Source organism: Phocoena sinus, chromosome 1 (genome assembly GCF_008692025.1).
Source record: "Phocoena sinus isolate mPhoSin1 chromosome 1, mPhoSin1.pri, whole genome shotgun sequence".
In the NCBI taxonomy this organism is placed as follows: domain Eukaryota; kingdom Metazoa; phylum Chordata; class Mammalia; order Artiodactyla; family Phocoenidae; genus Phocoena; species Phocoena sinus.
Window position 1 is genome coordinate 127,585,508 of NC_045763.1, and position 15,539 is coordinate 127,601,046.

The 15,539-nt window shown below is 50.2% G+C and overlaps 1 protein-coding gene across 3 annotated transcripts in view; it reads left to right on the forward strand.

Annotated features, from left to right (window-relative positions):
* The first annotated feature begins 5,641 nt into the window (after positions 1 to 5,641).
* Positions 5,642 to 15,539, forward strand: part of PRRX1 (paired related homeobox 1) — a 74,305-nt gene continuing 64,407 nt past the window's right edge. For all 3 annotated transcript variants that reach the window (XM_032622734.1, XM_032622726.1, XM_032622743.1), the window contains exon 1: positions 5,642 to 6,938. In XM_032622734.1, the coding sequence (XP_032478625.1) occupies positions 6,698 to 6,938 (241 nt within the window). In that variant the 5' untranslated portion in view covers positions 5,642 to 6,697. The remainder of the gene's footprint in view (positions 6,939 to 15,539) is intronic.

Consider the following 15,539-nt stretch of genomic DNA (forward strand, 5'->3'; position numbering starts at 1 on the left):
GTGTTAATTAATCTTCAGTTGCAATTCGACAAGCACTTATTGACTTAGTGACAGGATTGATGCTAGTTAGAGAACACAGGCAGAATTTAGTGGTTACCTGGATAAGCTGGAGGTCATGTCAAAGAGGGAGGAATTTGGGGTAACTCCTAGGTTTCCTACTGGGGAAAAAGGCGGAGCATGGGAAGATTAGGTTGAGTTCAGTTTTGGACATGCTGAGTTTAAGGTTCCTTAATGAAGTGCATGTCCATCAAGAAAAAAGCTATTTTTTTTCCAGGGTTTACTGTACGGTAAGCACTGTGTTAATGGCTTGCATGCATTCTCATTTAGTTCTCATGAATATATGTGGTAGGAGCATGGTTTATCTCATTAGAAAGATGAGTAAACTGAGGCATAGGGAGGTAAGTAACTTGCCCAGTTTGCCCAAGGTGACAGTGAGTAGGTGGTAAAGCTTAAGATTTAGATATTAGACTCATTGATGAACAAGTGGTAGTTGACCCATGAAAGTATATGAGATCTTTTAGTAACGACCTGTTTACTGGAAAGGACAGTGAGGATGAGGGACAGAACTCTGGATAATATCAATATTTAAGGAGTAAGCTGATGAAAAGGAACACTCTACGAAGGCCAAGAAGAAGTGGTCATTGAAACAGAGAACCAGGAGAAGAAATTTCAAAAAGACAGTGCTCAATACTGTCAATTAGAGCAAAGGCACTTGGCAAAGGAAAGTCTGAGAGTACTCATTGCATTTGCCAATGTGCAGGTCCCCGGTGTCTTCAGTAGCACGTGCAAAGTCAGTGTCCAGTGGTTTGAGGAGGAGATAGCTCCAGTGCACTAGGTCCTACATGAATATGTTGGCCCTCCCAAACTGCAACAAAATGAACCTATTACCAGCTTGCTACCTGGAAATGTGTTTTTAGTCCTACTTCCTTTGATTACTGCAAAATCCCAAAATAATCCAATAGGGCTATTGGATGGAGGTGGGTGTGGGTAGAGAGCATTCACCCATGCATAGGAGAAATGTTCCTGAGATGCCACTTATGATAAGAAGAACCAGAACGGGGAGGGCAAAGGAGAGTCTTTTTCAAGTCTGGCATAAAATCTCCTCGGAAACACTAAAATATGAGAACCCTGAAGAATATATCTAGCATTTTACTCTTTTCCCCTTTTTTATTGCTAATGAATATATACTAGAATGTCAACCATGAGCAGGAAAGCATTTCCACCCCTATAGCATGTTATTTGCATGAGGGTGGTATTGTCTTGTTTACATGTCATGGAACCTACGACCTGTCACACGTGATTATCATGTCAGCTTATTAACATGTCAGAGAGTACAACTCCTGGCTTCCACCTCAGAGGGGAAACTGCTTAGGGTGTGTGCGGGGGGGCATTCTGCTAGCCAGATGAGGCAGAGTTCTGCTAGCTTCCAGTGCCAGGGAAATCCTGGACAATAATCAATACCAAACCTAACTATGAATAGGACCACACAAGGGCACATAACTGGGAACCAAACCTCCTTCCTACTTTGGTCTGATCTCTTGGCAAGTTTCCTTGCTAGTCCGAGCTTTGCTCCCACTTACTTGGGGAGGAATCTAGAAACAGGAGTTATTTTTAAAAAGGATAGGGCAGAAGGAAGGGTTGGAAAGCCACTCTCAGATCCTGGAGGGATCATGAAGAAGTGGATTCTGGTTAATTACATGATCCAGGGCTTCACATTTTAATAATCATTGACTGATGGATGGAAGTCAAAGCAAAAGCCAGGGAAAGATCTACACATGTTTAGAGATTTTGAGTTAGAAATGCTCTCCTTCTAACTTTTCCCAAAAGGAAGTCACATGGTGAAAACAAAGTAGTGATTTGGTAACTAAACAGGCCACAGCATTCTCTGAGGACTTCTAAGTTCCCAGGCCAGGCCTGCCGCTTGCCTGGGAGATGAGCATGTGCTCCCAGCCACAGCTTCTCCTCCCCTGACATCTTTCTGCCAGATGGTCATTCTCTAATTCTAGAGGTGCCTGGCCCTCCTGGTTCCTGCAACCTGAGCCGAGAGAACTTTGATCCACCAATTTCCCCCTCCCTCCACCCCTCTGGCGAGCAGGGCCTGGCGCCTGGACGCAGGGAGAGGCCAGGCGTGGAGACCCTTGGCACTCTGAGAAGGAGCTCCGTGGCCCGCCTCTGTGTGCCCGAGGTACAGCGTCTGTGCTGGCTCCGAGGGTTCCACTTCAGCCTTCTCCCGCCTGGCCAGCTAGCAGCACGAACCGACGCCTTTCACCATTTACCGGGTGAATGCGCTCCTTGCTCATGAATCTCCCTGTAGGGTTATCCAGCTGGTTTTTAATTTTTTTTTTTTTTTTTTTTTTCCTTTTTTAGCGTTACGCGGGCCTCTCACTGCTGTGGCCTCTCCCGTTGCGGAGCACAGGCTCCGGACGCGCAGGCCCAGCGGCCATGGCTCACGGGCCCAGCCGCTCCGCGGCATATGGGATCCTCCCGGACCGGGGCACGAACCCGCGTCCCCTGCATCGGCAGGCGGACTCTCAACCACTGCGCCACCAGGGAAGCCCCCCAGCTGGTTTTTAATTACAGTCCAGAATCTCAACAAATTACAAATGTTTTGTGTAAACATAATAAGGGTGTGGATCCAATCCACTAGCAATTGTTAATAGAAAAAAATAAAAAACTCCACAAAGACCTAAACAAGAAAAAAATATCAATTCTGCAGGGTCTATGCCTCCAGGATTTGCTTTCTTGGGGACCCTCCCAGAGCGTCCTCCCAACTCACCCCGCCGCCCCAGCTCCCTGCGGTGAGAACTACGGATACCCTGGGAAGGAATGGCCTTCTGGAGCGGTGAAGAGTCCCCGGAGCCTTTTCCGCAGGATTCCAAAATAAGCATGCCGGGACTGCCAGAGGGGCCCTGCCGCCTGTCTCCAGACCCTGTCTCAAGCTGGCATCTCCCTTCCCTTGGACACCCCGGGAGTCTGACCCCTAGTTCCAACTTCTTCTGGGCTTGGAGGACACTCTGTCAGCCCTTCTCCTGCCACGTAGTCCTCAAATGCCACCCCTGGAGGGGGACTCCGGGGCCTCAGGACTAGCGCAGCGCCGAGAGCTGCGCTGTGGCAGCTGGGCCAACCCCACACAGTCTGCTGGTATTTGAACTCTCACTCCAGAAGACATTTTGGGAAAATATTGTGCATAGAAATTTATAGATGTATATATGTGTACATATACACACATATATATATGCGTGTATATGTAATTTGGTCGACAAATGCTAAGCAAATGTGCCCAGTGTTTTTGTTGAAACCGTTAGCATCTTAGTTGGTATTGGTATAATTGGTTGATATTATTATGAGTATGACAAGTGGATGATGTAAAGGGAGCGCCCGATCCCCTTGGAAAACACAGCGGAACACAAGTGGAGACGTCTGATTGTTTCCAACTGCCCGTATCTCCCTTGTCGCTACCTCTCGGTCACCAACCAGGCTGACGGCACACTCTGGACAAGGCAACTTCCTCCGAAGGGCAATCTCCCCTCATATGACTGAGATCAGTGTGTCTTCAGGGGAAGCAGCAAGTCCTGGGGGTGTCAGAAGCCCCTAGTCCCTTATCCAGACCTTTGTCACAAAAGGCAGTTCGGTTGGTATCAAGGACGAAAAGAAACATTAAAATACAACTGTGTAATGAGGGTGGAGAAGGAGGGAAAGGCTAGGGCCTGCTCCATTTCTGAGAAGATTCGAAGAGGCTGACTCGGCTGCGGGGACATTCCCAGCCGTGCCTCGCGGGGCGTGGAGAGAAGGGAGAAACGGCCGGCCCCTCAGCCCTTTCACCTAAGCTCATGCAGCCGGACGCCGGCTGAAAACCTCTCTATGCGATTATGTCACGTCCATTCCAGCCGGTGGCACTGACACATGTGCGCTCGGCTTAGGCGCGCGCAACCAACGGTTTTGGAAATCTCCGCGCAAGGCACCCGCCTGCAACGCTCCCACTCCGGCGGGCCCACCTGGGAGCTCGGCCGTCTCCCACCGGCATCCCGCTAGCCCTGCCGCGCAGCTCGCCCCAGCCCAGACGCGGACAGATGTTTACTGCTTAGAGCCCCGACCACTGGGGAGACTGAGCGACGGGCTCTGCGCACCATGCGGCGCTGGCTGGGCTCTGGGGCTCCCGGTCCGGGTGCGAGCGGGCCGCGGGGGAGGGCGAAGGGATGGAAAGAGGAGGGAGGGAGTGGGTGGGCTAATGATGAAAAAGTCTCCTCCATCCCGGCTCCTTAATTAAATGCATGGAAAGAACCGAGGCGAGCACATCTGGTTTCAATCTGCAGCCCTTTGATGGCATCAAATGTTCTTTTCCTAGATCAGGGCTGGAAGTTCTGGGCTAACTGTGGCCGTTTGGAGCCCAGAAACCATTTACACACACTCGGACCCTTCTTTCTCTCCAGTCGAGCCTCTGGGCTATAGGAGAAAAAGGGAAAAAAAGAAAAAAAAAAGTTTAGTAATCAAGGGAGTGAGGGAATATGTGTGTATGTGTGTGTGTGTTTAACGAACATAAAACGCCACAAATAAACACTTAATATTTTACTTACTAGTCATATAGTAACTCATTTCTAATGAGACTATTAAAGCTGTACCAAATTCCAACAGGTCATGAAAAAATCGCTAAGCACCTCCCTGTCCTCTGTCAAGTTAGGGCTCAGCATTAGAACGACAAAGCATTATCCGTAGACTTAGATGGGGGTTCGTCCACCCCTCTCCGTTCTTCCTCCCTCCTCCACCCCCAGGGCAGCCGGACTGTACCCTGAACCTCCGCTGGAGCCTCCGCCCGCAGCTGGCTCTAGGAGTGCCCCTGCTTCCTCCTCATCTGGGCAGCGCGACCCTCTCGGCTTAGCGTCGTAGCCTGGGGAAGCGACCTTGGCTGCACCAAAGAGGTTACGAAATTGGCCAGCGTGGGGGGAAGGGGAGCAACTATGACAAACTCCTAGAGTCCTTTCTTCCAGCTAAATAAATATGTAAATTTCCTACTGCCTGGCCCCGGGATTCCTAGCGGCGCGGAAAGACTCGAATCGATTCAGTGCCTTCTAGATCTCCCCCAACCTGCCTTCAGTCCACGGAGGAAGCGTGGGAGAGCCTTCCATTATGATCACTCCTGTCATTTTATTACATTATTTAATAGGCTGCCTCTACAGGGCCAAATGCAGCCTTAATATGCTTGCTGTCTCCCTTGTTCTCAGACGCTCTTCCAGCCCCACCACCCAAAAATTGGTAGAACAGCAGGAAACGTTAAAAAAAAAAAAAAAAAAAAGGCAGAGGGAGAAGAAAATTTGATTGAGATAGTTGTGGATTTTTTCCAACAAGTTTCCCCGCAGCTGTTATCAAAACATGCAAATGAGATTTTCCAGCAGGATCTTAAACAAATCTGGAGGAGTTAATGCCGAAGCAAAATAATCAGCCCGTTTGAAGTGACTATGGGTTTCAGTTTGTCTTTTCTCCCCGTGATACTATTGCAGGGGAATGATAATTAGACCTTTACTTAAAAAATCTGAAGGGGCTCTCTCGCTTTCTTTTCCCTCCCTTTTCTCCCCCTCCTCCCTCTCTCCCTCTCTCGCTCCCTCCCTCTCTCCTTCTCTCTTGCTCAGAAGTTGGCAAAGGGGGTTTTCTTAATCAGACTGTTTTTTTGGTCCGAGGGAAAGGAGGAAGAAGGAGATTGTGATGGAGAAAAGGGGTCTGTAAAACGTCAGGCACCACACAAAGGCTTTGCCACGTAATTACAGGCTCCTATTAAGTCGAGATCTGCCCTCCCAGGGGTCTCCAATTTTCTTGTATTCCCTACAAAGCCTCCTCTGCATGCCAGTTTGTGCCTTTTGAAGTGCCAGAGAGCTTCTTGATCCAACTGAGAAGGAAAAAGGAGCTCAGCAAGAAGAGGGGGAGAGGGAGAAGGGAACGGGGAAACCCACCACCACCCTCCTTCGGACTCTTGGAGCCCTTTTTTTTTTTTTTTTTCCTTACGAAAAGTAAAGTGAGAATCCTGCTCTCCAATACATCTGCAAGACATCACCCTCTCCTCCTGAAACTTTAGTCACTCCTGAGAATCCACAGGAGTGCAGAGAGGGGGAACACGTTTTCTTGAAGATGTTTTAAAGCTGGAACAAGCCTTCTTCTGTTGGTGCTTGAACTCTTGCCTGGGAATAACTTTTTTAACCTTAAAAAAAAAATCCCACTTTGATTCTTCTCTCCCACCCCTTCTTCTCTGTTCTTCTGTTTGCCTAACTCCCCCGCCCTGCTGGCCTCCCCTTTCCTCTCTCCCCCTTATTATTATTTTTAGTGTGTGCGCGTGGACGCTTTTGGAGAGCTGGAAGGGGTTTTTTTCTCCTGACTTGAACATAGGGTGACTTTTAATTTTATTTTTTGGTGTGGATTATCTCTTTGGACCCCGCCGGACTTGGCCTCAGGAAGGCAACCGAGGCTGTCGAAGGCTGCTGGTGCAGAACGCTCTGCTCTACACAAGGGGGTCCCCCGCCCTCCTTCCACTTTTTTTTTTGTTCTTCCCCTCCTTCTCTCTCTCTCTCTCTCTCTCTCTCTCTCTCTCTCTCTCCCTCTCTCCACTCCCCCCCTCTCTTCCCCACTCTTCTCCTCTCCCCCCTCGCGCCCACAGCGTTTGGTGTTGATTCGAGCGGGAAGAGGGGGGTGGGTGGGATCGGAGGGGGAGACCATGACCTCCAGCTACGGGCACGTTCTGGAGCGGCAACCGGCGCTGGGCGGCCGCTTGGACAGCCCGGGCAACCTCGACACCCTGCAGGCGAAAAAGAACTTCTCTGTCAGTCACCTGCTAGACCTGGAGGAAGCCGGGGACATGGTGGCGGCGCAGGCGGACGAGAGCGTGGGCGAGGCCGGCAGGAGCCTACTGGAGTCGCCGGGACTCACCAGCGGCAGTGACACCCCGCAACAGGACAGTGAGTGACGGGCGCATGCCCGCGGGGGTGTGTGTCCCGGGTCGAGGGCGGGGGTCCGGGCTGGGCGGCTGGAGCCCGCCTGGGGCCAGGGGGAGAAAGTCAGGAACCAGGAGGGGTTGGTGGCAGTGGCCGGAGGAATGGCCGGTCACAGACAGAGGGAAAAGGATGAGAAAAGGAGGGCTCCGCGGAGGACGGAGCCAGGGCGGACGCTGGAGGGAGGCCCTGCGATTGGGGTCAGGGACTCTGCCGGCCGCAGACTCTCGCCGAAGCCGACTGCGCTGCCTCTCCGTCCCGAACGAGTGCGGCTGCCGGATCTTCCCGCTTGCGGGGCGACGGGGCTGGGCTGGAAAAGGGTCCCAGAGCGGTGCAAATTCGGGGAGCCCGCCCTGTTTGGGAAAGCATTGGGTTAAAGATGCTGAGTCGAGTCCGGAGGGCTTCTTCCGGGTGGCGTAAGCGGGTTGGAGGGCCGACGGGACAGAGGTGGCAGAGGGCACCGCGTAAATCGAGCTAGACCCGCGCTGCTCTGGCTGGGCACCGCGCGCGGGCTCCGAAGGCCGGGTGTGCCGGAGAGGCGGCGCCGGAGCGCCCGGCTAGAAAGCCGGATCCGCTCTCTGTCCCCGGAGCCACTCTCTGTCCCCGGCTGTTGCGGACACCTGCATAAGGGTTTGAGACCCCCGGTAGAATGAAAGGCCTGAATGACACGGGGAGACTCAGGCGAAGCAAAGGTAGTGTCCTTTAGGGGTGAAACCCGAGCTGCCGCCCCGCATGAGCCCGCACGGGAGAGATGCGCTGGGGAAGCGCGGAGCACTGTGTCGCATTGAAGGAGCTCTCCCTACTGGCCCCAAAATTTCCAGAAAAGTCCATGTATAATCTCCCTTCCGCAACCTACCTGATTGGTATCGTGCCCCCAAGGAAATCTCACCTCGCGTTATTAGCTGTACCTCAAAAAAGTGACTCCAAGTGTATCCATACGTCCTGGAGTCTATAACAGACCTGTCACCTGGCTCATCACAGGTGACATGGGGTTGGATATTTCCTAAACAAGGTTGTTAGAGTCAGAACTTGGCTGGAAGGTTTTAAATGAGGCTGATCCCTTTCCATGCCATTATTTGCTGACTGCTATTTCGTCTTGGAACCTGGAGCCTGTGGAACCAGGGGGTCCACTGGAATTCTGTGCTTTTCCAAAAACAGTGCCAAGGTCAGATTCTCAGAAAACAGATAGCAAAGCAAACGGGACTTAGAAACACCTGGAAGCAAGGCCTGTGAAAAATGGTGGGAGGGCCAAGCTGAAACAGGCCGCAGGGAGAGCCCATCTCTACCGCAGGCTGCCTGCTGTTCGCCCTGCATCCTTGGTCCAGGCCTGGGCTCCCCTTATAGTTTTTTAGCCAAAAGCAAACTGGGGCCGATCCACCCTACGACACGCAGAGGCAGAGGGTGATGGGGAATCTGACCTGGCCTGACACTAGGGAAAAACTGGGCAACTCTGAGGAGTGAAGACCCCGTGTCCCCAAGTCCCAGATAATGCCTAGGTGCAGAGGCCTCCTTGTTGAGGTTACTGGTTTCTGGGGAGCTTTCTGGGGAGCTGCTCAGGCCCAGCACAGCCAGGCAGCATGACTCAACCACCGAAGGTGTAGGCACTTGTAGCTCAAGAAAATGTACTGCAAAATAGTATTATTTTAAAACACTTTACTAGGGAATATTTAAACATACAAAGAGTAGGGCGAATAGTATTACGAATTTCCATGTGCCTATTACCCAGCTTCACTAATTCTGCAAATTCTGCCGTTTTTTTGTTTTGCCATGGCTAATTATTAATCACAACGTTTGTCACTATTCGGAGAACTGAAGGCTGGAGCCACAACAGAAAACAACATTGTGAAGAAACTGCTGTATAGAAAACCAGGGTGCGGCAAGGGAGATCAGCCAGGGCTGCTTTGCCCCAAAAGCAAGCGGAGGGCTGTGTAAAGCAGGCCCGGGGTCAGTGGCCGCAGCAAGCCCAGGGCCCACGCAGGCCAGGGCTGGAGAGATGCTGACGGTTCCTGTCGTTTGACTTTAAGTGGACACAAAGAGAGGGGAGTTCGACTTCATGGTGGCCTTCTAGTGGGTACAGAGCAAGACTGGGCTGAGGAGGCCAGCTGGGAAGCACCCCCAAGCTGAGGCTAGGCCACAGTGGTGCGGAGGCAGCCCAGGGTTGGCTCTTTCAAGACCCAGGCCTGGCGCAGCTAAGGCTGCGTTGAGCACGTGACTACCGCGGGATGGTTGGGGACAGGCAAAGGGCAGCAGGCAGAGTTGGGGACCGTTTGTCCTGAGGGAAAGGGATGACACCTGTGGGAACCTGCCTGCTTGATACTTGAGCACATCACAGAGTTTCTAGTAGTAAGGAGGCCTAGTGGGGAGTGACCCCAGAAAGGAAACAGATTCTGGGGGAGAGGGTGTTTGAGGAAGAATGGTAGACAAACAGTTCCAGAGGGAGGTCGCAGAATGCAGAGCGAGGTGATGGGAATGAGCTGATGGACAGACACCTGGGGCTGAGAAAGTAGCTGAGAAAACACACACACCCAACCCCCCCCACACACATACACACACACACACACACACACACACACACACACACGCCACAGGCCTTGCTTTCTGGAGATGACCAGGGCCTATCCTAACAAATAGTAGTTGCTTTTAGAAGCAATGTTTTCCTCAACCTCCTTCCCCATCTCTGGGATGAGAATAAGAGGGTTTGGTAAGTTGAGTGATAGCAAGTGTCCAGGAGGACCTTTGTCCTTAGTCTTGGGCCCCAACCAGGAGATGCCAAGGAACCTGTCATGAGCTACCTAGAAGTCAGGACCAGTGGAGCCCTGCTGGGCCTCCAGTCCACTGTGGACAGTGAGGGTCAGACTGTGAATCAGAGAAGAGAGGAGTCTCCAGGCAGGGTGTTAGAGCTAGGCTGCCAGCGGCAAGGGACAGAGGAGGGCACCGAGAGTCAGGCGCTTTGAGCAGCCTGCTGGGAGTCTGCTCCAGAGTGAAAAATCATAATCTCCTTTGCAGAGATGAGGAACATTTAAAAGACACCTTTTCCTCTTAGAGCTATATAGAAACAGGTCCTTCCTAAATTTTCTGTTCAGCTGAAATAAGTAAAACAGACTCTACTTACACTTGCAACGTTAGATCATTAATACTGCAAATTTTTCTGAATTACAAACGGGACCCATCTTAGCAAAGAGGAGCCACGTACTGTCCAAAGTGAAGGCTTCCCGCTGATCTCCTGCACTCCACACCACAATTCTGTCTCCCCCCTTTTTTATTCACTTCACTTTCCTCTCTGTTGAAGGATTTCTTTCTCCTTTTACTGATACTCCCAGCCTAGCAAATTTCTCAAACTTCTCGGTTCAAATATCTTAAGTGCTTAAGGAAACAGTTGTCTAACGCGGTTAGAAATCCAGTGGCTAATGGGGGAGTGTGGAGTGAGAAGGGGGTGGTGGTAGAACAGGGGTAGTCAGGGAGAGGAAAGAGAAACAGGTCATAAAAATAGGCAGACCTACTTCTAGGAGGACGGTGCATCCCGCTGTCATTTCTTAATCTGAACTTCTGCAAACTCTTAAAAAAAAAAAAAGCGCCTGCCTTCCACGTTCCCAACCTCTAAATTAGTGAAACCAGATTGTCCTAATAAGACCTTTCGTTGGAAACACATGTAGTCATAAAAAGGTAGACGGAAAGTCAATTAGACACGCGTGTACACTAGCACACATTCACAAGGCTGTTCTAAGGGTGCACCGGGCGCAGCTGGACCGCGGGCCACGGCGGGATGCAAATGCAGAACAGCGGCGCGGGGAAATCGATTTGTCACAAAGGGAGAGGTGTAAACGCGGCGCGAAGGAATCACCCGCCCAATGCGCCTGCCACATTCCCGGGGGCCCATCTCTGCCGACTCTTCTAGGCCAGAGAAACGCCCAGGAGAGCGGGATCGTTCTCCAGGGCGCTCCCTGCTTGGAATTCACATCGGAACATCAGTTCCACTGGAGTCTCAATATTTGCAACACCTACAGCGCCAAGAAATTTTCCTATGCGGCACGATCCTGGGGCCCAGGAGCCGGTGCCGCCACTCTGAATTTGGGCCTCAGTTATCTCGATTCAAGGGAGGGAGCGAACGAAATATACCGTTTTAAGCGTAGCCTGGAATTTTTTTCTCTTTAGAGGAGGCAGTAAAATCCAGGATCAAGGGAGGTCACTGAGTCCCCAAGGTTGAATGTCAAGTCCAGAAAAGAGGTTGAGAATCCTGTTTACCTTACATGCAGAAGCAAGGGGCTTAATGGCCTCCTCTTACCGTTTCCGAGAAATTGACCACCTATGACTCCCTCCCGCTTTGGAGCGAAGGGCGCTTGGAGTTTGAAGCTTCGGGGAGGGGAGCCTCTAAAGTCCGAGGCCCCGGCTGTCAATACTCCCTGGGGCTCCAGATCCCCCAGGTCTAGAAGACAGTGAGTCACTGGCTCCACCGTTCACTTCACTGAGGAGGCCCTGCCCAAGACTCCGGAGCGCCTTCCCCGCACCTTGGGCGTCGCGCAAACCTGCATTTTTGCTCGGCGACCTTAACCTTCCCCGGGCAAGCTCAGGTCAGAGCGTAGGGGCGTCAGACAGGGAGCAGTAGGTCACTCGGGTCCCTGCAGTTCCTTCGTCTTCCCAGGGGCGTCATTTTAGATTTTACAACACGAGTAAATAAATCATCTCCAAACCAACAAGATGTCACCCCCCTCCAGCCCCCTGCGAAAAAACCCCGGCAATTTCGGAGCCAAGGAGATCTTCCTATTCCACAGGCTCAGATCAGCTCAGATCCGAATTTTGAACGCCGCTCTGGTCAGCAGACACCTCCGGGAACCTTTTTCAGTTTTAAATAACATCTATAGATTTTCAACGATGAGGATCCCTAGACCCATTTGAATTTTCTTTTAAAAGATGTGTTTCTTTTACAGTTCCTCTCCCATATCCTGTTTACCTGCTCCCTCCTTCAGCAGGGCCGACAGTCAAAGCAGACCTCCACCTCCTGGAGAACCCCTCTCCTTCGCGGGGGCGCCAGGGACGCGGGTACGAGGAAGTTGCAAATCCGTGCGCGCCTGTGCGTGCGCGGCGAACCCCGCGTGCCTCTCGCTCCTGGCGGTGCGGACTTTCAATGGCTCTGAGAATATGTATTTATTTTTTACCCTTTAGGAGAGATGGAGTCAGCAAAAGCCATAAGAAGTACAATTTTTAGGAATCGGGGGAGTGTATTTGTAGAATAGGATATAAGGCTTCCTTTTTTCTTTTTTTTGTCCCCCTGAGGGTGGATAAGGGGCCAACTCCCTGTTGCCACTTCGTGTCCAAACATTTACAGAACTACCTGTGATTGCGCGCCATTGTAATCCGATTGGACGCTCTTTGTCGAATTCTGGGTTTTAATTTGAAGCGGGGCGAGTGCCACTCTCATAGTTTTGGTACACTTTTAACTCCCTTTTCAACAATTCAAAGAAGATGCATATGTCAACAGCATTATTATTTACCCACAAGAATTTGGATTCTTGTAAAATCCAATAGTTTGGTGAGCAGGCTAACAACACTCAGTTAAAAACCAACCATCTCAAAAAGTAATAATAATGTCAACAAACTGCCACGAACTCCTTTTCTCGAAATGCTGTTTGTTATTAAATCAGTAAATGCGGAGAAACACTGCTGAGACGTCTGAGGAGGGACAGTCATCGGTGTTTCAGGGTCAGTGGGTTTGTTTTCCAAACACACGTACGTTTTTGAGTAAGGAGTCTCCACCGTGGTCTGGATATTAGTAGATTCTTGGCATTGTCATTTGTCTAATTTAGTGAGGCAGCCTCAAGGAAGTAGTCGTACAGAGAATTATGGCCTATCAATTTTAGGTTTAAGACAAAAAAGAAAAATCACTACATTTCACTTGTCCTGGAAGCACTTTTCTTGGTGAAAAAAATATCTGGGAAGCCGATTACAGGGGCAAGCCACTTTAGGGGAGGGGAGGGGAACAAAGGCACAAATGGTGGTGGGTTAGGGAAATTTTATGAAAGAAAATAAAGAAAACACGTCAGAACAAATCAATCACAAACACAAGTGACTTCTCAGAAGAGTCTGAGTACGACTAGAATCAAGGATTCTGCTGTTCCCGGAGTTCTCAAATACAGGAATTTATATAGGTCTGAGTTAGGACCAGAATGCAGTTCTCGGGCACTGGATAGCCTAGTCGCTTTGCTGCACCACGTAACGAGGGAGCTCTAATTCCCAAGAACTTTGGTCCTCATTTTTGCCATTATTGATTTCCCCAGACTCAGCTCCAAATGAGGAATGCATTTGAAAAATGTGTATTAATTTGAATCCCCAAGGCCCGAGTTATGAGAAAGGACAAGGACAGGTCCTCTGGTTCCTATTTTGTCTACTTTCAAGGAGTTATTTGCAAGCGATTGGAAATGCTCTTAACTGCCGCATGAGGAGAGACTACACCGAAACTCTCTTGCAGGAATGGCGGTCGCACCCGGCCAGAACCACAGGCTCTCTTCGACGCTCATCTATTTGGTGGAAGAGGGGCGGAAGACGTGGGGGAGGGAGTAGATTGGGCGAGGGAGAATTAATTCAGTAATTCAGTGAAGAATTTTAACTTGTAAAATAAAGACACAGTATCTTAGATTTTAATGTTCTCCATCTCTGCCGGCCGGGACGAAGATGCGAAAACCGCCATCCCACCTCCGCCCTTTTCCTCCCAGTTCCAGGGGCACTGGGGCGCAGCGCTCGGCGAGGTGGAACGCACTCGCGAGCCTTACCAGACGCGCCTCTCCTTGCTCTCTCTCGCCGAAAGGGGGCGCATTCCTCCCAGGTCGGGGCTGGAACTTAACCCCGGCCTTCAAAAACCCTTGGACTCCCGCAGGAGAGAGAGATGTGCTGGAAGACCCCTCTACACAAGTAGCAAAAGATGGGAAATATCAATAGCGTGAAGTCACTGCGGGGCCTGCGTAAATATATGCTACACATGCGTTTTAACGGAAACGTGGAAACAGCTGGTAGGCTTTGTGCCTTCCTCTACTTTGAAACGAGGGTGGTCAGTATTCCAGGGTTAGCAGGAAGGGACAGGAGAAGAGTGGGACTAGATGACCCTGGATAGGTGGGTGCTAGGGCTGATGCCTGGGTTCCAGTGGGAAGGAGAAGGTTTGTCCTTGTGGAGGTGGGTGAGACATTTCTGTAGACGAACTCCAAGTATTTAAAGAAAGAGGGGCAGTTCTGAGAGACGGAAAGCTGGCAGTAGTAGTGAGATGCTGCAAAACTGCCACAGAAACCCTCAGTACCTGAAGTCCTTGGATAGGGCAGAACATTGGCCACCTTAGAGTTAGGCCCTAGGGTTAGGGTAAGCCTCTTCCCCTCAAAGGAAGAACAATAGCTGCCCCCGCCATCTTTTGTGTGCCTGCAACTTGGGCACTCACAACCACTTCCAACCCCTGAATCTGACTCCTGGCCTCCACTGGTCCTCCCTTTTTGGGCAAGAGTTTCAAGAGACTTACAGGACAGATGAGGATACACCCTTGTACAACTTGGGATCTTCTACTTCTCTCTTGGTCTGTTTCTCACCCTGACATTGGAGGGTCAACAGGATAAGGCAATGCTGGGAACAACAAACTGACAGAATGAATATTTTGTCTTTGTAGCTTCGATGGTAGTTTATACACACCTTCCAAGATAATCTTGAGCTTGGGCGTTCACTAGAAACAGAAGCGTGAGGCCAGAACTGGAAGGGAAATTGCTTTCCCTCAAACGTTTGTCTGAGAGAACATTCACCCCATTCACTTAATTTCTCATCATCAGTATGTCATTATATTTTAAAGGACCTCACAGTGCTGGAAGGTGGTGTAGTTATAAATAAGCATAAAAACAGATAGGTACTCTTCCAGTACTCTGAATATACATGCGGAGGCCAAATCTATTCAAAGACGATTGAGATATACAACTTAAAGGCCAAGGGGCTCAACTCAATCAATTTTTGAGCCAGGATATGCTAAGTTCAATCAGCTTGACTATGGGCAAAGTGAAAGGCCTAGCCAGCACTTCAGATATATACAGAGAACACGTTTTCTCAAGTTTCCGTTGTACTTATCCACACAAATTCATGGTAGTCTGCAAAGGTCTTGGTAGAATTGGCTTGGGTCTGTTGAGTGATAGGGAGTCAGTGCCCCGGCCTCCTGAGCTTGTCCACCATCCTTTTCTTCTTTGCATTCATTCCCTGTGCCCCAACTGGCTGTCCAAGATCTGTTTGCTGTGGAGAAAACTGATGCTAAAGGCCACAGAAGCCTCTTAAATGCTGTTCTAGAATCCTCAGAAAGGGAGAGGGCTTTTGAGCAAAATATGTAATGTACTAGGTATTTTCACGTATTTGTCGTCTCTGATGATTCATTTTATAATAGCCAGTTAGAGACTTCTTGGGGATTGAGGTTTGGGAAACTGGTTACTATTCTGCTTCTTTTCCAAGTAACTCATAAATATATGAAGTTGAAAGTTCTAGTGGGAACAGGCATTGAATCTAAATCTTTATACCTGGACATTGACATACATCACCGTTAATCCAAACTGGGAGGTGAC